At 51.1% G+C, this 27167-nt stretch overlaps 1 protein-coding gene across 2 annotated transcripts in view; it reads right to left on the reverse strand.

Moving 5' to 3' along the window:
* bet1l (Bet1 golgi vesicular membrane trafficking protein-like) overlaps positions 1 to 17586 on the reverse strand; it is a 49042-nt gene extending 31456 nt beyond the window's left edge. For both annotated transcript variants that reach the window (XM_068046962.1, XM_068046961.1), the window contains exon 1: positions 17519 to 17586. In XM_068046962.1, the coding sequence (XP_067903063.1) occupies positions 17519 to 17537 (19 nt within the window). In that variant the 5' untranslated portion in view covers positions 17538 to 17586. The remainder of the gene's footprint in view (positions 1 to 17518) is intronic.
* Positions 17587 to 27167: the final 9581 nt, after the last annotated feature.

The following is a 27167-nucleotide window of genomic DNA, read 5'->3' on the forward strand; positions in this document are numbered from 1 at the left end:
AGGTGAGCCCACGCTGAACTATATGGAGTTCCTGAGGGTCATTTCACAGCAATTCATCAAAGACCTCCCTGACAGGATCCACTCTTACATCATGGACTGCCTGTCCTTCTTCAACAACACAGAGGAGCGGCTCCGAGCAAATGCAGTCACCCTTTCAGGATTATTTTTCCAACGCCCAGAAAAACATTTCCAATCTGCCCAGAGATTCAGGTGATGGAACAAATTCTGCAAGTGACATGACTAAAGCCTCCCCTTCAACACAGGCCCCCATCCTCCGACTCCCCCTCAACACAGGCCCCCATCCTCCGACTCCCCCTCAACACAGGCCCCCATCCTCCGACTCCCCCTCAACACAGGCCCCCATCCTCCGACTCCCCCTCAACACAGGCCCCCATCCTCCGACTCCCCCTCAACACAGGCCCCCATCCTCCGACTCCCCCTCAACACAGGCCCCCATCCTCCGACTCCCCCTCAACACAGGCCCCCATCCTCCGACTCCCCCTCAACACAGGCCCCCATCCTCCGACTCCCCCTCAACACAGGCCCCCATCCTCCGACTCCCCCTCAACACAGGCCCCCATCCTCCGACTCCCCCTCAACACAGGCCCCCATCCTCCGACTCCCCCTCAACACAGGCCCCCATCCTCCGACTCCCCCTCAACACAGGCCCCCATCCTCCGACTCCCCCTCAACACAGGCCCCCATCCTCCGACTCCCCCTCAACACAGGCCCCCATCCTCCGACTCCCCCTCAACACAGGCCCCCATCCTCCGACTCCCCCTCAACACAGGCCCCCATCCTCCGACTCCCCCTCAACACAGGCCCCCATCCTCCGACTCCCCCTCAACACAGGCCCCCATCCTCCGACTCCCCCTCAACACAGGCCCCCATCCTCCGACTCCCCCTCAACACAGGCCCCCATCCTCCGACTCCCCCTCAACACAGGCCCCCATCCTCCGACTCCCCCTCAACACAGGCCCCCATCCTCCGACTCCCCCTCAACACAGGCCCCCATCCTCCGACTCCCCCTCAACACAGGCCCCCATCCTCCGACTCCCCTTCAACACAGGCCCCCATCCTCCGACTCCCCTTCAACACAGGCCCCCATCCTCCGACTCCCCTTCAACACAGGCCCCCATCCTCCGACTCCCCTTCAACACAGGCCCCCATCCTCCGACTCCCCTTCAACACAGGCCCCCATCCTCCGACTCCCCTTCAACACAGGCCCCCATCCTCCGACTCCCCTTCAACACAGGCCCCCATCCTCCGACTCCCCTTCAACACAGGCCCCCATCCTCCGACTCCCCTTCAACACAGGCCCCCATCCTCCGACTCCCCTTCAACACAGGCCCCCATCCTCCGACTCCCCTTCAACACAGGCCCCCATCCTCCGACTCCCCTTCAACACAGGCCCCCATCCTCCGACTCCCCTTCAACACAGGCCCCCATCCTCCGACTCCCCTTCAACACAGGCCCCCATCCTCCGACTCCCCTTCAACACAGGCCCCCATCCTCCGACTCCCCTTCAACACAGGCCCCCATCCTCCGACTCCCCTTCAACACAGGCCCCCATCCTCCGACTCCCCTTCAACACAGGCCCCCATCCTCCGACTCCCCTTCAACACAGGCCCCCATCCTCCGACTCCCCTTCAACACAGGCCCCCATCCTCCGACTCCCCTTCAACACAGGCCCCCATCCTCCGACTCCCCTTCAACACAGGCCCCCATCCTCCGACTCCCCTTCAACACAGGCCCCCATCCTCCGACTCCCCTTCAACACAGGCCCCCATCCTCCGACTCCCCTTCAACACAGGCCCCCATCCTCCGACTCCCCTTCAACACAGGCCCCCATCCTCCGACTCCCCTTCAACACAGGCCCCCATCCTCCGACTCCCCTTCAACACAGGCCCCCATCCTCCGACTCCCCTTCAACACAGGCCCCCATCCTCCGACTCCCCTTCAACACAGGCCCCCATCCTCCGACTCCCCTTCAACACAGGCCCCCATCCTCCGACTCCCCTTCAACACAGGCCCCCATCCTCCGACTCCCCTTCAACACAGGCCCCCATCCTCCGACTCCCCTTCAACACAGGCCCCCATCCTCCGACTCCCCTTCAACACAGGCCCCCATCCTCCGACTCCCCTTCAACACAGGCCCCCATCCTCCGACTCCCCTTCAACACAGGCCCCCATCCTCCGACTCCCCTTCAACACAGGCCCCCATCCTCCGACTCCCCTTCAACACAGGCCCCCATCCTCCGACTCCCCTTCAACACAGGCCCCCATCCTCCGACTCCCCTTCAACACAGGCCCCCATCCTCCGACTCCCCTTCAACACAGGCCCCCATCCTCCGACTCCCCTTCAACACAGGCCCCCATCCTCCGACTCCCCTTCAACACAGGCCCCCATCCTCCGACTCCCCTTCAACACAGGCCCCCATCCTCCGACTCCCCTTCAACACAGGCCCCCATCCTCCGACTCCCCTTCAACACAGGCCCCCATCCTCCGACTCCCCTTCAACACAGGCCCCCATCCTCCGACTCCCCTTCAACACAGGCCCCCATCCTCCGACTCCCCTTCAACACAGGCCCCCATCCTCCGACTCCCCTTCAACACAGGCCCCCATCCTCCGACTCCCCTTCAACACAGGCCCCCATCCTCCGACTCCCCTTCAACACAGGCCCCCATCCTCCGACTCCCCTTCAACACAGGCCCCCATCCTCCGACTCCCCTTCAACACAGGCCCCCATCCTCCGACTCCCCTTCAACACAGGCCCCCATCCTCCGACTCCCCTTCAACACAGGCCCCCATCCTCCGACTCCCCTTCAACACAGGCCCCCATCCTCCGACTCCCCTTCAACACAGGCCCCCATCCTCCGACTCCCCTTCAACACAGGCCCCCATCCTCCGACTCCCCTTCAACACAGGCCCCCATCCTCCGACTCCCCTTCAACACAGGCCCCCATCCTCCGACTCCCCTTCAACACAGGCCCCCATCCTCCGACTCCCCTTCAACACAGGCCCCCATCCTCCGACTCCCCTTCAACACAGGCCCCCATCCTCCGACTCCCCTTCAACACAGGCCCCCATCCTCCGACTCCCCTTCAACACAGGCCCCCATCCTCCGACTCCCCTTCAACACAGGCCCCCATCCTCCGACTCCCCTTCAACACAGGCCCCCATCCTCCGACTCCCCTTCAACACAGGCCCCCATCCTCCGACTCCCCTTCAACACAGGCCCCCATCCTCCGACTCCCCTTCAACACAGGCCCCCATCCTCCGACTCCCCTTCAACACAGGCCCCCATCCTCCGACTCCCCTTCAACACAGGCCCCCATCCTCCGACTCCCCTTCAACACAGGCCCCCATCCTCCGACTCCCCTTCAACACAGGCCCCCATCCTCCGACTCCCCTTCAACACAGGCCCCCATCCTCCGACTCCCCTTCAACACAGGCCCCCATCCTCCGACTCCCCTTCAACACAGGCCCCCATCCTCCGACTCCCCTTCAACACAGGCCCCCATCCTCCGACTCCCCTTCAACACAGGCCCCCATCCTCCGACTCCCCTTCAACACAGGCCCCCATCCTCCGACTCCCCTTCAACACAGGCCCCCATCCTCCGACTCCCCTTCAACACAGGCCCCCATCCTCCGACTCCCCTTCAACACAGGCCCCCATCCTCCGACTCCCCTTCAACACAGGCCCCCATCCTCCGACTCCCCTTCAACACAGGCCCCCATCCTCCGACTCCCCTTCAACACAGGCCCCCATCCTCCGACTCCCCTTCAACACAGGCCCCCATCCTCCGACTCCCCTTCAACACAGGCCCCCATCCTCCGACTCCCCTTCAACACAGGCCCCCATCCTCCGACTCCCCTTCAACACAGGCCCCCATCCTCCGACTCCCCTTCAACACAGGCCCCCATCCTCCGACTCCCCTTCAACACAGGCCCCCATCCTCCGACTCCCCTTCAACACAGGCCCCCATCCTCCGACTCCCCTTCAACACAGGCCCCCATCCTCCGACTCCCCTTCAACACAGGCCCCCATCCTCCGACTCCCCTTCAACACAGGCCCCCATCCTCCGACTCCCCTTCAACACAGGCCCCCATCCTCCGACTCCCCTTCAACACAGGCCCCCATCCTCCGACTCCCCTTCAACACAGGCCCCCATCCTCCGACTCCCCTTCAACACAGGCCCCCATCCTCCGACTCCCCTTCAACACAGGCCCCCATCCTCCGACTCCCCTTCAACACAGGCCCCCATCCTCCGACTCCCCTTCAACACAGGCCCCCATCCTCCGACTCCCCTTCAACACAGGCCCCCATCCTCCGACTCCCCTTCAACACAGGCCCCCATCCTCCGACTCCCCTTCAACACAGGCCCCCATCCTCCGACTCCCCTTCAACACAGGCCCCCATCCTCCGACTCCCCTTCAACACAGGCCCCCATCCTCCGACTCCCCTTCAACACAGGCCCCCATCCTCCGACTCCCCTTCAACACAGGCCCCCATCCTCCGACTCCCCTTCAACACAGGCCCCCATCCTCCGACTCCCCTTCAACACAGGCCCCCATCCTCCGACTCCCCTTCAACACAGGCCCCCATCCTCCGACTCCCCTTCAACACAGGCCCCCATCCTCCGACTCCCCTTCAACACAGGCCCCCATCCTCCGACTCCCCTTCAACACAGGCCCCCATCCTCCGACTCCCCTTCAACACAGGCCCCCATCCTCCGACTCCCCTTCAACACAGGCCCCCATCCTCCGACTCCCCTTCAACACAGGCCCCCATCCTCCGACTCCCCTTCAACACAGGCCCCCATCCTCCGACTCCCCTTCAACACAGGCCCCCATCCTCCGACTCCCCTTCAACACAGGCCCCCATCCTCCGACTCCCCTTCAACACAGGCCCCCATCCTCCGACTCCCCTTCAACACAGGCCCCCATCCTCCGACTCCCCTTCAACACAGGCCCCCATCCTCCGACTCCCCTTCAACACAGGCCCCCATCCTCCGACTCCCCTTCAACACAGGCCCCCATCCTCTGACTCCCCTTCAACACAGGCCCCCATCCTCCGACTCCCCTTCAACACAGGCCCCCATCCTCCGACTCCCCTTCAACACAGGCCCCCATCCTCCGACTCCCCTTCAACACAGGCCCCCATCCTCCGACTCCCCTTCAACACAGGCCCCCATCCTCCGACTCCCCTTCAACACAGGCCCCCATCCTCAGACTCCCCTTCAACACAGGCCCCCATCCTCAGACTCCCCTTCAACACAGGCCCCCATCCTCAGACTCCCCTTCAACGCAGGTGCTTATAAGCTCGTTGCTGGCTGCCAATTGTTTCAGAATGAAATTGTGTCATTTTCTTGATTATAAATAAATGGCAATGCTGTTGGGCTGTTGTAATAACTGGTCAATCTTCAAGCATTGCAGGCTGTGCTGGAAGTGAAATTGCCCAAGATGCACCCACAATCCTGACATGAGGGACATTTCCTGCCCCTCAAACTATGGGATTGCTTGCTTGATCATGATGTTATCTTAGTTATATACACAGTTCCCATTCTCTAATGGAGTACCTTGGAATAAATCCACTGACTGGACAGAGCCTGGTCTTGTACTAGTAACTGGAACAATAACACTCTCTGTGTGCTGCTAACGGAGGGGCGGGTTTTCCTGATCAACCTCTGTTCTCACAATGCACTTGCCCACACTGAGCTGCGCTATTATCGTGGCCAGGTCACCCCCTCAGTCTAAATCCATCTCACTTCAAGCAATTTGCAGAACACTTGTGAGTTAAGGAAGAATCACTGAGCACCAGTCAGGTTCTACACACTGGAAGGAAAGCCAAGGAACAGGAGGAGCTGATTCAGCCCCTCGAGCCTGTTCTGCATTCAACTAGATCATGACTGATCGGTGCCTAAACTTCCTTTACCCATTTTTGCTCCATATACCTTAATACCTTTACCAACAAAAATCTAATGATCTTAGTCTTCAAAATTTTAACTACCCCCAGCAACCACAGACTTTGCCAGAGGGGGTGGGAGGGGGCAATTCCATATTTCCACTACCCTTTGTGGGAATGAGTATTTCCCAGCTTCATTTCTAAATGGCCTTGCTCCAATTTTAAGATTACGCTCCCTTATCCTGGATTCCTCTACCAGAGAAGATAAACAGGATTTTAAATTTAAGTACAGCAAATTCTGAAGGGATGAGAAATAAATTGAATACAGCAAACAGAACTGAACTGTTAACGAATAAACCTACAAACAGTGGGAGGCATTCAAGAAGCACTTGGTCCAATTCTAAACCAGTACATTCCTCTCAAAGGCAAAAGTTTCATTTGTGTAGTTAAACAACCATGATCAACAGACAAGGTAAGAGACAGTATTAAGCATAAATAAAATGCTTACACAAATGGAAATGCAATGGACTGGGAGGGATACAAAGAAAGTAATGAGGGGCAAAAAGAGAATATAAAATTAAGCTTGCAAATGATAAAGTTAACAATTTTTTAATAAGTTTAACATCTTACATTTATATAGCACCTTTAACATTAGTAACACGAGCGAGCGAGCACACTGGCGGAGGGGCAGCACTGAGCGAGCGCCGCACTCGCGGAGGGGCAGCGCTGAGCGAGCGAGCACACTGGTGGAGGGGCAGCGCTGAGCAAGTGCCGCACTGGCGGAGGTGCTGTCTTTCAGATGAGATGTTAAACTGAGACACCAGGCCCAACCCCAGGTGGATGTAAAAGATCCCACGGCACTATGCATAAAGGAACAGGGGAGCTCTTTTTGGTGTCGTAACCAATATCGATCCCTCAACCAGTATCACTAAAACAGGTCATCTTATCTCATTGCTGTTTGTGGGAGATTGCCATGCATAGATTGGTTGCCGTGTTTCCTACAGCAGTAACTACATTTCAAAAGTATTTCATTGGCTCTAAAGCACTTTGGGACATCCAGAGGTTGTGAAATGTGATATATAAATACAAGCTTCTTCATAATCTAGCGAATCCTTTTACAAGCCTCACCATTCACACTGTCCCCACTTATCAGAGACATTTGGCTATGTTGTGCAAATGACACTAATCATTTGCCACTAACAGAGGCATCGCCCAAACTGCATTCAAGAAAGACTTGCATTTTTATAGCATCTTTCACCACGTCAGGACATCCCAAAGCTTCACAGACAATGAAACCCTTTTTGAAGTGCAGTGACTACTGTCATTTAGGAAACATGGCAGCCAATCTGTGCACAGCAAGCTCCCACAAACAGCAATGTCTTTATGACCAGATAGTCTATTTTTAGAGATGTTAGTTGAGGCATAAATATTGGCCAGGACACCAGAGAGAACTCCCTTGCTCTTCTTCGAAGTAGTGCCAAGGGATCTTTTACAGCCAGGGTGCCAGTGCAGTATGGTAGTTGAGGTAATGAGGTTTGACTGGCAGTGTGATTATGACTTGGGTTGGATAGTCACAGTTGTTGGAGGAAGGGAGGGTGGCAGACAAGATGAATGGACGGGGTGAAGCTGTGGCAGAACACTGGTGTTACTTTGGTTAATGGTTCCTAGTTATTGGACAGCATGTCCTCATTCATTAGCAGAGAAATCCCTACAACCTAGAACCTGGGCCTGAGGGGCAGTGTGACTGACTCCTACTCCGATTTCTTATGTGCTCACTCCTTTCTGAAGTGACTTTCTGCTGCCCAGTGTCACTCTGTCCCTGTATTTACAACTTTACCCCAGTCTTACTCTGTACCTAGCACTTCCATGCTGGCTTTTCCCACACAGACCCACCCTGAATGACCAACACATCCTTGCCCTCACTCACTCGACCTGCGCTTTCCAAAGAGACACAACTGACAGTTCGATGTTTTGTGCTTGCCTCCTTGACCTGGCCTTTGACTAGAAAGGAGCAGCTAATCGTGCTGCTAGTTCAGCCTGTCATCACACGAGACAAAAAACATCCGAAGTCCTGGGAAATGAGAAAATGCTGGTTGTAGGGGAGGCAGTAGCATAGTGGTATTGTCACTGGACTAATGACCCAGAGTATTGCTCTGGGGACATGAGTGCAAATCCCACCACAGCAGAAGGTGGAATTTGAATTCAATTAATAAATCAGGAATTAAAAAGCTAGTCTAATGATGGCCATGAAACCATCATCGATTGTTGTAAAAACCCATCTGGTTCACTAATGTCCTTTAGGGAATGAAATCTGCTGTCCTTACCTGGTCTGGCCTACATGTGACTCATGACAGCCTTGGTTCAAATATGGACAAAAGAGCTGAACTCAAGAGGTGAAGTGAGAGTGATTGCCCTTGACATCAAGGCAGCATTTGACCGCGTATGGCATCAAGGAGCCCGAGCAAATCGAAGGTCAATGGGAATCGGGGAAAACCCTCCACTGGTTGGAGTCATACCGAGCGCAAAGGAAGAAGATTGTGGTTGTTGGAGTCAATCAACTCAGCTCTAGGACATCACTGCAGGAGTTCCTCAGGCCCAACCATCTTCAGCTGCTTCATCAATGACCTTCCTTCAATCATAAGGTCAGAAGTGGGGATGTTCGCTGATGATTGCACAATGTTCAGCACCATTCACGACTCCTCAGATACTGAAGCAGTCCGTGTAGAAACGCAGCAAGACTTGGACAATATCCAGGCTTGGGCTGATAAGTGGCAAGTAACATTCGCGCCACACAAGTGCCAGGCAATGACCATCTCCAATAAGAGGGAATCTAACCATCTCCCCTTGACATTCAATGGCATTACTATCACTGAATCCCCCACTATCAACATCTAGGGGCTACCATTGACCAGAAACTGAACTGGAGTAGCCATATAAATACCGTGGCGACAAGAGCAGGTCAGAGGCTAGGAATCCTGCGGCGAGTAACTCACCTCCTGACACCCCAAAGCCTGTCCACCATCTACAAGGCACAAGTCAGGAGTGTGATGGAATACTCTCCACTTGCCTGGATGGGTGCAGCTCCAACAACACTCAAGAAGCTCGACACCATCCAGGACAAAGCAGCCCGCTTGATTGGCACCCCATCTACAAACATTCACTCACTCCACCACCGACGCACAGCAGCAGCAGTGTGTACCATCTACAAGATGCACTGCAGCAATGCACCAAGGCTCCTTAGACAGCACCTCCCAAACCCGCGACCTCCACCAACCAGATGGACAAGGGCAGCAAATGCATGGGAACACCGCCACCAGCAAGTTCCCCTCCAAGTCACACAGCATCCTGACTTGGAATTATGTTGCCGTTCCTTCACTGTCGCTGGATCAAAATCCTGGAACTCCCTTCCTAACAGCACTGTGGGTGTACCTACCCCACATGGACTGCAGCGGTTCAAGAAGGCAGCTCACCACCACCTGCTCAAGGGCAATTAAGGATGGGCAATAAATGCTGGCCTGGCCAGCGACGCCCACATCCAATGAATGAATAAAAAAAAGACCCACAGCAATGTGGTTGACTCTTACATGCCCTCTGAAATGGCCTAGCAAGCCACTCAGTTGTATCTAACTGCTACAAAAATCAATAAAAAGGAATGAAACCGGACGGACCACCTGGCATCGACCTAGGCACCGGAAACGACAACGGCAAACGCAGACCTGTCGACCCTGCAAAGTCCTCCTGACTAACATCTGGGGGCTTGTGCCAAAGTTGGGAGAGCTGTCCCACAGACTAGTCAAGCAACAGCCTGACATAGTCATACTCACGGAATCAGACTTGACAGACAATGTCCCAGACACTGCCATCACCATCCCTGGGTATGTCCTGTCCCACCGGCAGGACAGGCCCACCAAAGGTGGCAGCACAGTGGTATACAGTGGGGACAGAGTTGCCCTAGGAGTCCTCAACATCGACTCTGGACCCCATGAAGTCTCATGGCATCAGGTCAAACATGGACAAGGCAACCTCCTGCTGATTACCACCTACCGCCCTCCCTCAGCTGATGAGTCAGTGCTCCTCCATGTTGAACAGCACTTGGAGGTAGCACTGAGGGTGACAAGGGCACAGAAAGCACTCTGGGTGGAGGACTTCAATGACCATCACCAAGAGTGGCTCGGTAGCACCACTACTGACTGAGCTGACCGAGTCCTAAAGGACATACCTGCTAGACTGGGTCTGCGGCAGTTGGTGGGGGAACCAACAAGAGGGGAAAACATACTTGACCTCATCCTCACCAATCTGCCTGCCGCAGATGCATCTGTCCATGACAGTATTGGTCGGAGTGACCACCGCACAGTCATCGTGGAGACAAAGTCCCACCTCCACGTTGCGTATACCCTCCTTCGTGTTGTGTGGCACTACCACCGTGCTAAATGGGATAGATTTCGAACAGATCTAGCAATACAAAACTGGGCATCCATGAGGCGCTGTGGGCCATCAGCAGCAGCAGAATTGTACTCAACCACAATCTGTAACCTCATGGCCCAAGCATATCCCCTACTCTATCATTACCAGCAAGCCAGGAGACCAACCCTGGTTCAATGAAGAGTGCAGGAGGGCATACCAGGAGCAGCACCAGGCATACGTCAAAATGAGGTGTCAACCTGGTGAAGCTACAACACAGGACTATCTGTGTGCCAAACAGTGCAAGCAGCATTCGATAGACAGAGCTAAGCAATCCCATCACCAATGGATCAGATTTAAGCTCTGCAGTCCTGCCACATCCAGCCGTGACTGGTGGTGGACAAGTAAACAACTAACTGGAGGAAGTGGCTCCACAAATATCCCCATCCTCAATGATGGGGGAGCCCAGCACATCAGTGTGAAAGATAAGGTTGAAGCATTTGCAACAATCTTCAGCCAGAAGTGCCGAGTTGGTGATCCGTCTCGGCCTCCTCCTGAAGTCCCCAGCATTACAGATGCCGGACTTCAGCCAATTCGATTCACCCCACGTGATATCAAGAAACGAATGAAGACACTGGATATTGCAAAGGCTATGGGCCCTGACAAAATTCCGGCAATAGTACTGAAGACCTGTGCTCCAGAATTTGCCGCGCCCCTAGCAAAGCTGTTCCAGTCTCGCTACAACACTGGCATCTACCCTGCAATGTGGAAAATTGCCCAAGTATGTCCTGTGCACAAAAAGCAGGACAAGTCTAACCCGGCCAATTGCCGCCCCATGAGCCTACTCTCAATCATCAGTAAAGTGATGGAAGGTGTCATCAACAGTGCCATCAAGCGGTACTTGCTCACCAATACCCTGCTCAGTGACGCTCAGTTTGGGTTCTGCCAGGGCCACTGAGCTCCTGACCTCATTACAGCCTTGGTTCAGGCATGGGCAAAAGAGCTGAACTCCAGAGGTGAGGTGAGAGTGACTGTGCTTGACATCAAGGCAGCATTTGACCGCGTATGGCATCAAGGAGCCCGAGCAAAACTGAGGTCAATGGGAATCAGAGGGAAAACCCTCCGCTGGCTGGAGTCATACCTACCGCAAAGGAAGATGGTTGTGTTTGCTCGAGGTCAATCATCTGAGCTCCAAGACATCACTGCAGGAGCTCCTCAGGGTAGTGTCCTAGGCCTAACCATCTTCAGCTGCTTCATCAATGACCTTCCTTCAATCATAAGATCAGAAGTGGAGATGTTCACTGACGATTGCATTCGCGACTCCTCAGATACTGAGTCAGTCAGTGTAGTAATGCAGCAAGACCTGGACAATATCCAGGCTTGGGCTGATAAGTGGCAAATAACATTCGCACCACACAAGTGCCAGGCAATGACCATCTCCAACAAGAGAGAATCTTGCCATCTCCCCTTGACATTCAATGGCATTACCATCGCTGATCCCCCACTATCAACATCCTAGGGGCAACCATTGACCAGAAACTGAACTGGAATAGCCATATAAATACCGTGGCTACAAGAGCAGGTCAGAGGGTAGGAACCCTGCAGCGAGTAACTCACCTCCTGACTCCCCAAAGCCTGTCCACCATCTACAAGGCACAAGTCAGGAGTGTGATGGAATACTCTCCACTTGCCGAGATGGGTGCAGCTCCAACAACACTCAAGAAGCTCGACACTATTTAGGACAAAGCAGCCCGCTTGATTGGCACCCCATGTACAAACATTCACTCCCTCCACCACCGACGCACAGCAGTGTGTACCATCTACAAAATGCACTGCAGCAACGCACCAAGGCTCCTTAGACAGCACCTTCCAAACCCGCGACCTCTACCAACTAGAAGCACAAGAGCAGCAGATACATGGGAACACCACCCCTCCAAGTCACACATCATCCTGACTTGGAACTATACCACCGTTCCTTCACTGTCGCTGGGTCAAAATCCAGGAACTGCCTTCCTAACAGCACTATGGGTATACCTACCCCAGATCGACTGCAGCAGTTCAAGAAGGCAGCTCACCACCACCTTCTCAAGGGCAATTAGGGATGGACAATAAATGCTGGCCTGGCCAGTGACACCCACATCCCATGAATGAATTTTTAAAAAATAGGCAGCCTGAGTGCTCAGTCTGCCACAAGCTGCCTTGGGGGAATGGAATCGAGATGTGCATAGTGCCGCTGGCTGGCATACACGATACTGTGTGTTAGAAGCACAGAAATGAGACTAATAAAAGGAATCTTCCATCAGGTCACAACTAAATCAGACTCCATCAATGCTGTTGGACACGATCTGCAGTGCTCCCATCATTCATACCAGAATACCTCATTTAATTATTACTGGTCTCCTCACTAAATAATGCAAGGAGGGAAATGCAGAGAATTACCTGGTGTGTAATTACATTTACTCTTTGGTCACTGAGCAACAGAAAATTGTCTCTGTGCAGTAACTGTGGGTGTGCTTAACTGATTTGTAAAGACTATACAATGGTCTCTGAAGCAGAGGCTATAGTTTCACTACAGAAATAATAGATCAATTGCACCTCGCCTGTTATAACCCGTGTACAGATCATAACCGAAAACACTAAACCCAAATGTCACCCTAACCCCACCAACTGCTGTCCCAAGTCCACCCCCAAACCACAACAGGCAAATAAAACATTCTGTATTCCCTGATAGTAACTAATGAGGTGATGCAACGCAATGTGATGGCCCTCTCAATCTTGCAATTTTGGTTCAATCAGATTAAAGCCTCCCCTTTCTACTTACAGCAGTGCATGTGTGGATAAACTGGGTGGGCCCACAGCTCAAATCAGAACACAGACGTACGAATTAGGAGGAGTAAGCCATTCAGCCCCTCGTGCCTGTTCCGCCATTTGAGATCATGGCTGATCTGATTGTGACCTAAACTCTACTTTCCTCTGTACTTGCTATAACCTTTTTGACTCCCTTGACAATCAAGAATCTATCTAACTCAGCCTTAAGAATATTTAATAAAATATTGGCACTAAATTGCCAATCCTTATTGAGGCCAGAATTTTTTTTGCTGCTGACAGAAGTGTCCCATTCTCTAACAGAGTCATCTTTCACTTTTACATTTATTAAGGGTTATAAGGAAACGAGTGACATTATCTCCATGGGCAGTAAAGCAGTAACTAAATTTAAGAATCAGTGGTGAGGAAAGCTTCATTTTCACATGGAGGTTAGTTACAATGTGGAACTTTCTGCCACAGCTTTGTTGAAGTAGAGTCTAGAAATTGTGGAGAGGATTTAGATTGCCACTTGAAAAAGGGAAACTTTTTTTTTTAATTCATTCATGGGATGTGGGTGTCACTGGCCAGGCCAGCATTTATTGCCCATCCCTAATTGCCCTTGAGAAGGTGGTGGTGAGCTGCCTTCTTGAACCGCTGCAGTCCATGTGGGGTAGATACACCCACAGTGCTGTTAGGAAGGGAGTTCCAGGATTTTGACCCAACGACAGTGAAGGAACGGCGATATAGTTCCAAGTCAGGATGGTGTGTGATTTGGATGGGAACTTGCAGGTGGTGATGTACCCATGCATTTGCTGCCCTTGTCCTTCGAGTTGGAAGAGGTCGCGGGTTTGGGAGATGCTGTCTAAGGCGCCTTGGTGATTTGCTGCAGTGCATCTTGTAGATGGTACACACTGCTACCACTGTGCGTCGGTGGTGGAGGGAGTGAATGTTTGTAGATGGGGTGCCAATCAAGCGGGCTGCTTTGTCCTGGATAGTGTCGAGCTTCTTGAGTGTTGTTGGGGCTGCACCCATCCAGGCAAGTGGAGAGTATTCCATCATACTCCTGACTTGTGCCTTGTAGATGGTGGACAGGCTTTGGGGAGTCAGGAGGTGAGTTACTCGCCGCAGGATTCCTAGCCTCTGACCTGCTCTTGTAGCCATGGTATTTATATGGCTACTCCAGTTCAGTTTCTGGTCAATGGTAGCCCCTAGGATGTTGATAGTGGGGGATTCAGCGATGGTAATGCCATTGAATGTCAAGGGGAGATGGTTAGATTCTCTCTTGTTGGAGATGGTCATTGACTGGTTCTTGCGTGGCGTGAATGTTACTTGCCACTTATCAGCCCAAGCCTGGATATTGTCCAAGTCTTGCCGCATTTCTACATGGACTGGTTCAGTATCTGAGGAATCGCTAATGGCGTTGAACATTGCACAATCATCAGCGAACATCCCCACTTCTGACATTATGATTGAAGGAAGGTCATTGATGAAGCAGCTGAAGATGGCTGGGCCCAGGACACTACCCTGAGGAACTCCTGCAGTGATGTCCTGGAGCTGAGATGATTGACCTCCAACAACCACAGCCATTTTCCTTTGTGCTACGAATGACTCCAACCAGCAGAGAGTTTTCCCCCTGATTCCCATTGACTCCAGTTTTGTTAGGGCTCCTTGATGCCATACTCGGTCAAATGCTGCCTTGATGTCAAGGGCAGTCACTCTCACCTCACTTCTGGAGTTCAGCTCTTTTGTCCATGTTTGAACCAAGGCTGTAATGAGGTCAGGAGCTGAGTGGCCCTGGCGGAATCCAAACTGAGAAGGTTATTGCTAAGCAAGTGCTGCTTGATGGCACTGTTGATGACACCTTCCACCACTTTACTGATGATCGGGAGTAGACTGATGGGGCGGTAATTGGCCGGGTTGGACTTGTCCTGCTTTTGGTGTACAGGACATACCTGGGCAATTTTCCACATTGGCGGGTAGATGCCAGTGTTGTAGCTATACTGGAACAGCTTGGCTAGGGGCGCGGCAAGTTCTGGAGCACAGGTCTTCAGTACTATTGCCGGAATATTGTCAGGACCCACAGCCTTTGCAATATCTAGAGCCTTCAGTCGTTTCTTGATATCACGTGGAGTGAATCGAATTGGCTGAAGTCTGGCATCTGTAATGCTGGGGACTTCAGGAGGGGGCTGAGTATGGAGTGCAATATGGAGAGCGGGATTGGACTGGGTGGGATATTAAAGGGTGTAAGGAGTGAGCAAGAGAATGGGATTAGACTAGATAGGTACTGTGGAAAAACATCAGCACAGATTTGATGGGCTGAATGGCCTGAGTCTACACTGGAACATTCCAGTAGCTCAGAGAAGTAAAAGTAATTAAAATGCACTTTTTCCACTCTCTCCATGTTTTCACTCATTCTTAGCCTTAATGTGTCAGAGTCTGCTGCTCGACAAGATGCTTGTCCTATTCTCGCTCTCTGCCCCCACCTGACTCTAAAGTTAATTTTACTCATTCCTTCGTTCCAGGGCACACTCACCCTGCTCCTGTACTGTTGCTTCTGTCTGACCTCATACACATCCAGCTCCCCCCTCCATATCTTTCCCTCAACAGCCTGCTTGTGTATTCTGATTGCCAAGGAGATCTCACCACGATCTTAATGAGCTACGCCTGGACTCCCAGTTCCTGCTCCCTGGACAACAAAATGGCCTTTTACCATTCCTAAGTTCTTATTTATTTGTGTTAATTTACCTTATAAGAGCTGGGCAGGCAGCAATCAGGATTTTGGAAACCACATCAGTCTTACTTCTACTCATGTTTCGCAAATTATTGCTTGGAGGTTAGCTGGTAAATTTGAATGCTGACCAAAGAAATATGGCTCCACATCTCCATATCGACTATTAATTGAACCTTTAAACAGAATTGTTTAAGGCTAAATCCATTGATAACTGCCAAATGTGGCATCTCAGCAACGGTAATCAGGTTTCACACACACAAGCCAGCTCTGAGAGCTTCAATAAATGAATGGATATCCTCGCTTAGAGATTTACCTGCTGTCATCTAAAATACAGTGGAATAGAATCTTACAGCACAGGTGGAGACCATTCAGCGCATCGTGCTTGTGACAACTCTCAGCTATCCAATTAATCCCACTCTCCTGCTCTTTCCCTATAGCCCTGCAAGATTTTCCACTTGACATATTTATCCAATTCTCTTTTGAAAATTATTAAATCTGTTTCCACCACACTCTAGATAATAGCATCAAGCTGCACGTAAGAAATTCTTTTTTTCCCAGTTCTTCAGACTTCCACCTACACTGCCTCACTGACACCCGTGCCAAATCCCAGGGTCTGAGTCATGCAAGTATGGGGTAGATGCCCATGGCAGAACCAGCATTACTGGGGGAGCCACCTCACGAATCTGGCGGATTCACAGCCGCCCCCTTGGCACACTGTCAGGGTGAGCAGCGCAGGCTGCTCTGGCCAAAGGCCTCCAATTTGCTTCTTTCCTGCTCCCTTCACAGTTCACCTCCATATTCAACCAGCAATCTCTACCACTTGGATCAACTGCTTTCTGAATACACCACTGTGGAACACACATGAGCCTGTCCACCAAGTATGCCTGCTTCATATAGGCAGGCTCACTGCTGGCTGTGCAAGTGGTAAAACCTTACAATCATCACAATTTACAGCATGAATGGAGCCCATTCAGCCTATGCTGGCCGACAAGTAGCCATCCAGCCCACTTCCACTTTCCAGCTCTTGGTCCATAGTCTTTAGGGATTACGGCATTTCAAATGCACATCCAAGTATCTTTTTCAATGTGATGAGGGTTTCTGCCTCAACTACTCTTTCAGGCAGTGAGTTCCCCCCAACCCATCCTCCCCCCCCTCAACCCAAACTCTCCACCTCCCTCTAACCCACCCACCACCCCTCAACCCCCCACCCCCTCAACCACCACCCCACCCCCTCAACCACCCCACCCCCTCCAACCACCACCACCCCCCCCCAACCCATCCTCCCCCCTCAACCCAAACTCTCCACCTCCCTCTAACCCACCCACCACCCCCCACCACCCCACCCCACCCCCTCAACCACCCCACCCCCCCAGACCACCACCACCCCCTCAACCACCCCACCCCCCCAGACCACCACCACCCCCCGGACCACCCCCGAGTAGAGCAGGTGGACAATGAACACAAACCCTAACACATAATATTTACAATATTCCCCTGCGGCTGCTGCCCGCTCCGGCCCAGCCAGGAACCGCTCAGTCCCCAGGCGGGGGTCAGCTCCCAGGGCCTCAGTCCAAGCTCCCAGCCCCCCAACACCCCCCCGTCCCGCCCTCACCCCCTCGGGCCTATCGCCCCCGGTCTCTCTCCGGCCCCGCTCTGTGCTTTTTCTCTCACCTCGGTTTCTCTCCGCCATGTCAGCACCCGATGGATTTTGGGAAACCGTGCAGTCATATGGGGGAGTGGCTTCCTGTCAATCAAATGGGGGAGGGGTTTCCTGTCAATCAAATGGGGAGGGGTTTCCTGTCAATCAAATAGGGGAGGGGCTTCCTGTCAATCAAATGGGGGGGTTTCCTGTCAATCAAATGGGGAGGGGCTTCCTGTCAATCAAATGGGGGGGGGGGCTTCCTGTCCATCAACTGTGGGTGGGGATGCTGTCAATCAAATGGGGGAGGGGCTTCCTGTCAATCAAATGGGGGTGGGGCTTCCTGTCAATCAAATGGGGAGGGGCTTCCTGTCAATCAAATCAGGAGGGGCTTCCCGTCAAATTGTGGAGGGATTTCCTGTCAATCAAATGGGGAGGGGCTTCCTGTCAATCAAATGGGGGTGGGGCTTCCTGTCAATCAAATGGGGGTGGGGCTTCCTGTCAATCAAATGGGGGTGGGGCTTCCTGTCAATCAAATGGGGGTGGGGCTTCCTGCCAATCAAATGGGGGTGGGGCTTCCTGTCACTCAAATAGGGAGGGGCTTCCTGTCAATCAACCCTCTGAAATGGCCTGGCATGCCATTCAGTTGCAGCTAACCGCTACAAAGTTAATAAGGAATGAAACTGTACAGACCACCCGGCATTCACATAGGCACTGGAACCAACAATGGCAAACCCAGCCCTGTCGACCCTGCAAAGCCTCCTTACAGAAGGACGTGGAGGCTTTGGAGAGGGTACAGAAGAGGTTTACCAGGATGTTGCCTGGTCTGGAGGGCATTCGCTATGAGGAGAGGTTGGATAAACTCGGATTGTTTTCACTGGAACGACGGAGGTGGAGGGGCGACATGGTAGAGGTTTACAAAGTTATAAGCGGCATGGACAGAGTGGATAGTCAGAAGCTTTTTCCCAGGGTGGAAGAGTCAGTTACTAGGGGACATAGGTTTAAGGTGAGAGGGGCAAAGTTTAGAGGGGATGTGCGAGGCAAGTTCTTTACACAGAGGGTGGTGAGTACCTGGAGCTTGCTGCCGGGGGAGGTGGTGGAAGCAGATACAATAGCGACGTTTAAGAGACATCTTGACAAATACATGAATAGGATGGGAATAGAGGGATACGGTCCCCGGAAGTGCAGAAGGTTTTAGTTTAGGCAGGCATCAAGATCGGCGCAGGCTTGGAGGGCCGAATGGCCTGTTCCTGTGCTGTACTGTTCTTTGTTCTTTGTACATCTGGGGGCTTGTGCCAAAGTTGGGAGAGCTGTCCCACAGTCATACTCACCGAATCATACCTTACAGGCAATGTCCCAGACACCACCATCACCATCCCTGGGTATATCCTGTCCCACCGGCAGGACAGGCCCACCAGAGGTGGCAGCACAGTGGTATACAGTCAGGAAGGAATTGCTCTGGGAGTCCTCAACATTGACTCCAGACTCCATGAAGTCTCTTGGCATCAGGTCAAACATGGACAAGGCAACCTCCTGCTGATTACCACCTACCGCCCTCCCTCAGCTGATGAGTCAGTACTCCTCCATGTTGAACAGCACTTGGAGGAAGCACTGAGGGTGGCAAGGGCACAGAATGCATTCTGGGTGGGAGACATCAATGTCCATCACCAAGAGTGGCTCGGTAGCACCACTACTGACCGAGCTGGCCGGGTCCTAAAGGACATATCTGCTAGACTGTGTATGCGGTAGGTGGTGAGGGAACTAACAAGAGGGAAAAATATATTTGATCTCGTCATCACCAATCTGCCTGCCGCAGATGCATCTGTCCATGACATTTTTGGTAGGAGTGACCATCGAACAGTTCTTGTGGAGGCAAAGTCCCAAGTGGCAAGTAACATTCGCGCCACACAAGTGCCAGGCAATGAACATCTCCAACAAGAGAGAATCTAACCATCTCCCCTTGACATTCAATGGCATTACCATCGCTGAATCCCCCACTATCAACATCCTAGGGGTTACCATTGACCAGAAACTGGAGTAGCCATATAAATACCATGGCTACAAGAGCAGGTCAGAGGCTAGGAATCCTGAGGCGATAACTCACCTCCTGACTCCCCAAAGCTTGTCCAACATCTACAAGGCACAAGTCAGGACTGTGATGGAATACTCTCCACTTGCCTGGATGGGTGCAGCTCCAACAACACTCAAGAAACTCGACACCATCCAGGACAAAGCAGCCCACTTGATTGGCACACCATCCACAAACATTCACTCCCTCCACCACCGACGCATAGTGGCAGCAGTGTGTACCATCTACAAGATGCACTGCAGCAATGAACCAAGGCTCCTTAGACTGCACCTTCCAAACCCGCGACCTCCACCAACCAGATGGACAAGGGCAGCAGATGCATGGGAACACCACCACCTGCAAGTTCCCCTCCAAGCCACACACCATCCTGACTTGGAACTATATCGCCGTTCCTTCACTGTCGCTGGGTCAAAATCCTGGAACTCCCTTCCTAACAGCACTGTGTGTGTACCTACCCCACATAGACTGCAGCAGTTCAAGAAGGCAGCTCACCACCACCTTCTCAAGGGCCTAGCCTGTGACGCCCGCATCCAAGGAATAAATTATAAAAAATGTGGAGGGTCTTCCTGTCAATCAAATGGGGAGGCACACCCTGGCAGTCTAACTGGTTGGGAGTGAGCTGTCTGGCCATGTAATACTGTAGGGATACTGAGTTGAACTGAAGCAGGAATTCAACATCCCAAACATGCACAAAGTGACCAGGTTATGTTCTTGGATCCTTCATGTGTTGGTGACCAGCCACATTCTGTGCTCTTGAAACTGCTTCATATTTTAATGTAAAACAGATGACTTTATTTTGATTATTCTCCATTGCAGACCATGGTGACAGATTGTGGCCATGCACATAGTACTGCAATTCAAATACTTCTGAGAGCAATGTTTGCTATAGGAACATAGAACATTCACATAGTCTGATTCTTGAGTGTAAAGTCATTTTAACAATCAATTAGTGTGTAGATTTGATTCAATCCTGAGGTTCTAACACATTATTATTGTAGGGGTTGGAAGAGATTGGCAGCTGTTTGTACCATCAGGTGCAGTATTGAAGAGCCCAGCAGTTTTAAAGGTCTGGCTGTTGGGGAATAATCATTTTCCTTGGTGAAGAGAAGAATCTCTTCAGATCACTTAAAAGGAGCTTTTCCTCTGAAAACTCAGATTTGATCTTAAACTGGTTCAGGAGCAAAGTAAATGTTTAGGAGAGAATATTTTCTGGTTCCTAAAGCCACTGGTCCAGGTGAAGAACAGGAGCCAAGGGAATGGAATACCCATTCGAATCAGGATTACCCATTTTGGTCACTTGTATCCCAAGCACAATTGTAAGGCTGACATTTCAAAATTATAGAATACTCCATCAGAGAAATAGGCTATTCACCCCATTCAGTCTGTGCTGGTCTTTAATACTGCCTGAAACCCTAGTCTAATCCCACTCTCCCCTCACTCCCCTTATCCTTTAATATCACACCCAGTCTAATCTCATTCTAACTCCCTTTTATTACCTAATTATCAATTTTTAAAAATTCATTCATGGGATGTGGGCGTCGCTGGCCAGGCCAGCATTTATTGCCCATCCCTTATTGCCCTAACTGAGTGGCTTGCTGGGCCATTTCAGAGGGCATGTAAGAGTTAACCACATTGCTGTGGGTCTGGAGTCACATGTTGGCCAGACCAGGTAAGGACGGCAGATTTCCTTCCCTAAAGTACATTAGTGAACCAGATGGGTTTTTACAACAATTGACATTGGTTTCATGGCCATTATTAGACTAGCTTTTTTATTTTAATTCCAGATTTATTAATTGAATTCAAATTCCACCTTCTGCTGTGGTGGGATTTGCACCCATGTCCCCAGAGAAATACCCTGGGTCTCTGGGTTACTAGTCCAGTGACAATACCACTACACCACCGCCTCCCGAATTGAGATATTATTGGAGTAAAGGAAAAGGAGGGAGGAATTTCTGAAATGTGTTTAGGAGAAATTCCTTGACTAGTATGTTAGTCATAGAGTCATACAGCACAGAAACAGGCCCTTCGGCCCATTGTGTCCATGCCAGCCATCAAACATCATACTATTTTAATTCCATTTTCCTGCACTTGGCCCGTAGCCTTGTATGCTATGGCGTTTCAAGTGCTCATCTCATAGAGTCAAAGAATTTTACAGCACAGAAATTGGCCCTTCGGCCCAACGAGCCTATGCCAACCATCAAGCACCTGTCCTAACTAATCCCATTTCCCCGCACTTGGCCCGTAGCCTTGAATGTTATGGAATTTCAAGTGCTCATCTAAATATTTCTTGAATGTTGTAAGTGTTCCTGCCTCGACCACTCCTTCAGGCAGTGTGTTCCAGAGTCCAACTACCCTCTGGGTGAAAAAATTCCTCTTCAACTCTTCTCTAAATCTCCTGCCCCTTACCTTAAATCTATGCCCCCTGGTTATTGACCCCTCCACTAATGGAAAAAGTTCCTTCCTATCTAACCTATCAATGCCCCTCATAATTTTGTATACCTCAATCAGGTCCCCCCTCAGCCTTCTCCGCTCCAAGGAAAACAACCCCAGTCTATCCAGTCTCTCTTCATAGCTGAAATGCTCCAGCCCAGGCAACATCCTGGTGAATCTCCTCTGCACCCTCTCCAGTGCAATCACATCCTTCCTATAGTGTGGCAACCAGAACTGCACACAGTACTCCAGCTGTGGCCTAACCAGCATTTTATACAGCTCCATCATAACCTCCCTGCTCTTATATACTATACCTTGGCCAATAAAGACAAGTATCCCATATGCCTTCCTAACCACCTTATCTACCTGTGCTGCTACCTTCAGTGGACTATGGACAAGTACACCAAGGTCCCTCTGACCCTCTGTACTTCCTAGGGTCCTACCATCCATTGTGTATTCCCTTACCTTGTTAGTCCTCCCAGAATGCGTCACCTCACACTTCTCAGGATTAAACTCCATTTGCCACTGCTCCGCCCATCTTACCAGACTATCTATATCATCCTGTCATCTAAGGCTTTCCTCTTCACTATTTACAACACCACCAATTTTCGTGTCATCCGCGAACTTACTGATCATACCTCCTATATTCATGTCTAAATCATTAATGTACACTGCAAACAGCAAGGGTCCCAGCACCGATCCCTGTGGTACACCACTGGTCATAGGCTTCCAATCGCAAAAACAACCTTCGACCATCACCCTCTGCCTCCTGCCACTAAGCCAATTTTGGATCCAATTTGCCAAATTGCCCTGGATCCCATGGGCTCTTACCTTCTTAACCAATCTCCCATGTGGGACCTTATCAAAAGCCTTACTGAACTCCATGTATACTAGATCAACTGCTTTACCCTCATCTACACATCTAGTCACCTCATCAAAAAATTCAATCAAGTTAGTTAGACGTGATCTCCCCCTGACAAAGCCAAGCTGACTATCCCTGATTAATCCCTGCCTCTGCAAGTGGAGATTAATCCTGTTCCTCAGAATATTTTCCAATAATTTCCCAACCACTGATGTTAGACTCACCGACCTGTAATTACCTGGTTTATCCCTGCTACCCTTCTTGAATACTGGTACCACATTCACTGTCCTCCAGTCCTCTGGTACCTGTCCTGTGGTCAGAGAGGATTTGAAAATTTGTGTCAGAGGCCCTGCAATCTCCTCCCATGCCTCACATCACAGCCTGGGATGCATCTCATCTGGGCCTGAGGATTTATCCACTTTTCAGCCGCTAAAACAGCTAATACTTCCTCCCTTTCAATGCTAATTTGTTCAAGTATATCACAATCCCCCTCCCTGATCTCTACACCTACATCGTCCTTCTCCATAGTGAACACCGATGAAAAGTAGTCATTTAAAACCTCACCTATGTCCTCCGGCTCCATGCACAGATTGCCACTTTGGTCCTTAATGGGCCCTACTCTTTCCCTGGTTATCCTCTTGCCCTTAATATACTTATAAAACGCCTTTGGATTTTTCTTTATCTTGCCTGCCAGTGTTTTTTCATGTCCCCTCTTCGCTCTCCTAATTACTTTTTTAAGTACCCCCCCTACACTTTCTATCCTCCTCTAGGGCCTCCGCTGTTTTCAGAGCTCTGAATCTGCCATAAGCCTCCTTTTTTCCCCTGATCCAATCAAAGAAGAAAGAAGAAAGAAGAAAGAACAGTACAGCACAGGAACAGGCCATTTGGCCCTCCAAGCCTGCGCCAATCTTGATGCCTGCCTAAACTAACACCTTCTGCACTTCCGGGGCCCATATCCCTCTATTCCCTTCCTATTCATGTATTTGTCAAGATGTCTCTTAAACGTCGCTATCGTATCTGCTTCCACCACCTCCCCTGGCAGCAGGTTCCAGGCACTCACCACCCTCTGTGTAAAAATAACTTGCCTCGCACATCCCCTCTAAACTTTGCCCCTCGCACCTTAAACCTATGTCCCCTAGTAACTGACTCTTCCACCCTGGGAAAAAGCTTCTGACTATCCACTCTGTCCTTGCTGCTCACAACTTTGTAAACCTCTATCATGTCGCCCCTCCACCTCCGTCGTTCCAGTGAAAACAATTTGAGTTTTTCCAACCTCTCCTCATAGCTAATGCCCTCCAGACCAGGCAACATCCTGGTAAACCTCCTCTGTACCCTCTCCAAAGCCTCCACGTCCTTCTGGTAGTGTGGCGACCAGAATTACACGCAATATTCTAACTGTGGCCTAACTAAGGTTCTGTACAGCTGCAGCATGACTTGCCAATTTTTATACTCTATGCCCCGACCGATGAAGGCAAGCATGCCGTATGCCTTCTTGACTACCTTATCCACCTGCGTTGCCACTTTCAGTGACCTGTAGACCTGTACGCCCAGATCTCTCTGCCTGTCAATACTCCTAAGGGTTTTGCCATTTACTGTATACCTCCCACCTGCATTAGACCTTCCAAAATGCATTACCTCACATTTGTCCGGATTAAACTCCATCTGCCATTTCTCCGCCCAAGTCTCCAACCGATCTATATCCTGCTGTATCCTCTGACAATCCTCATCACTATCCGCAACTCCACCAACCTTTGTGTCGTCTGCAAACTTACTAATCAGACCAGCTACATTTTCCTCCAAATCATTTATATATACTACAAACAGCAAAGGTCCCAGCACTGATCCCTGCGAACACCACCAGTCACATCCCTCCATTCAGAAAAACACCCATCCACTGATACCCTCTGTCTTCTATGACCGAGCCAGTTCTGTATCCACCTTGCCAGCTCACCTCTGATCCCGTGTGACTTCACCTTTTGTACCAGTCTGCCATGCGGGACCTTGTCAAAGGCTTTACTAAAGTCCATATAGATAACATCCACTGCCCTTCCTTCATCAATCATCTTCGTCACTTCCTCAAAAAACTCAATCAAATTAATAAGACACGGCCTCCCCTTCACAAAACCATGCTGTCTCTCACTAATAAGTTCATTTGTTTCCAAATGGGAGTAAATCCTGTCCCGAATAATCCTCTCTAATAATTTCCCTACCACTGACGTAAAGCTCACCGGCCTATAATTTCCTGGATTATCCTTACCACCCTTCTTAAACAAAGGAACAACATTGGCTATTCTCCAGTCCTCTGGGACCTCACCTGTAGCCAATGAGGATGCAAAGATTTCTGTCAAGGCCCCAGCAATTTCCTCCCTTGCCTCCCTCAGTATTCTCGGGTAGATCCCATCAGGTCCTGGGGACTTATCTCCCTTAATGCTTTGCAAGACACCCAACACCTCCTCCTTTTTGATAATGAGATGACTGAGACTATCTGCACTCCCTTCCCTAGGCTCATCATCCATCAAGTCCTTCTCTTTGGTGAATACTGATGCAAAGTACTCATTTAGTACCTCGCCCATTTCCTCTGGCTCCACACATAGATTCCCTTCTCTGTCCTTGAGTGGGCCAACCCTTTCCCTGGTTACCCTCTTGCTCTTTATATATGTATAAAAAGCCTTGGGATTTTCCTTAATCCTGTTTGCCAATGACTTTTCATGACCCCTTTTAGCCCTCCTGACTCCTTGCTTAAGTTCCTTCCTACTGTCTTTGTATTCCTCAAGGGATTCGTCTGTTCCTAGCCTTCCAGCCCTTACAAATGCTTCCTTTTTCTTTTTGACTAGGCTCACAATATCCCGCGTTATCCAAGCTTCCTGAAACTTGCCAAACTTGTCTTTCTTCCTCACAGGAACATGCTGGCTCTGAACTCTCACAATTTCCTTTTTGAATGACTCCCACTGATGTGACGTAGGCTTTCCTACAAGTAGCTGCTCCCAATCCACTTTGGCCAGATTCTGTTTTATCAAATTGAAATCGGCCTTCCTTCAATTCGGTACCTTTATTTCTGGTCCATCTTTGTCCTTTTCCATAACTACCTTAAATCTTGGTGCTTGGAGCTCAGGGTCATTGCCTGACAAGTGGACAGTAACACCACACCAAACAGCACGACAAATAAAGGAAAGAAGGTACCAGCCCTTCGTTTTGCAAGCTGGAACGTCAGAACTATGTGTCCTAGCCTGTCCGAAGACCTTACACAAATCAACGACTCTCGGAAGACCGCCATCATTAACGAAAAGCTCAGTAGACTCAATGTGGACATTGCAGCACTTCAGGAGACACGCCTCCCTGCGAGTGGATCTCTAAGAGAGCAAGACTACACCTTCTTCTGGCAGGATAGGGATCCTGAGGAACCAAGACAGCATGGAGTGGGCTTCGCCATCAGGAACTCTGTGCTCAGCATGATAGAGCCACCTTCAAATGGCTCGGAACACATACTGTCCATTCGACTGCTCACCACCTCTGGTCCAGTACACCTACTCAGCATCTATGCTCCAACACTCTGCTCCCCACCTGAAGTTAAAGACCAGTTCTACGAGGAACTCCATAATATCATTAGTAGCATTCCTAATACCAAACATTTGTTCCTGCTGGGGGACTTTAACACCAGGGTTGGGGCCGACCATGACTCATGGCACTCCTGCCTTGGGCGCTATGGCATTGGAAGGATGAATGAGAATGGACAGAGACTGCTTGAATTGTGTACCTATCATAACCTCTGCATCACCAACTCGTTCTTTCATACTAAACCCTGTCACCAGGTTTCATGGAGGCACCCAAGATCACGTCGTTGGCACCAGCTGGACCTCATCGTCACAAGGCGAGCCTCTCTAAACAGCGTTCAAATCGCACGCAGCTTCCACAGTGCGGACTGCGACACTGACCACTCCCTGGTGTGCAGCAAAGTTAGACTTGAACCAAAGAAGCTACATCACTCCAAGCAGAAGGGCCGCCCACGCATCAACACTAACAGAATTTCTTATCCACAGCTGTTACATAAGTTTCTAAATTCACCTGAAAAAGCCCTTCAAAACACTCCTGCAGGTGATGCAGAGACCAAGTGGGCCCACATCAGAGACGCCATCTATGACCCAGCAATGACCACCTATGGCAAACGTGCGAAGAGGAATGCAGACTGGTTTCAACCTCACTTTGAAGAGCTGGAACCTGTCATAGCCGCTAAGCGCTTTGCACTGTTGAACTACAAGAAATCCCCAGTGAGTTAACATCCGTAGCACTTAAAGCAGCCAGA

The sequence above is a fragment of the Heterodontus francisci genome, chromosome 14, assembly GCF_036365525.1.
Source record: "Heterodontus francisci isolate sHetFra1 chromosome 14, sHetFra1.hap1, whole genome shotgun sequence".
Taxonomy (NCBI): Eukaryota; Metazoa; Chordata; class Chondrichthyes; order Heterodontiformes; family Heterodontidae; genus Heterodontus; species Heterodontus francisci.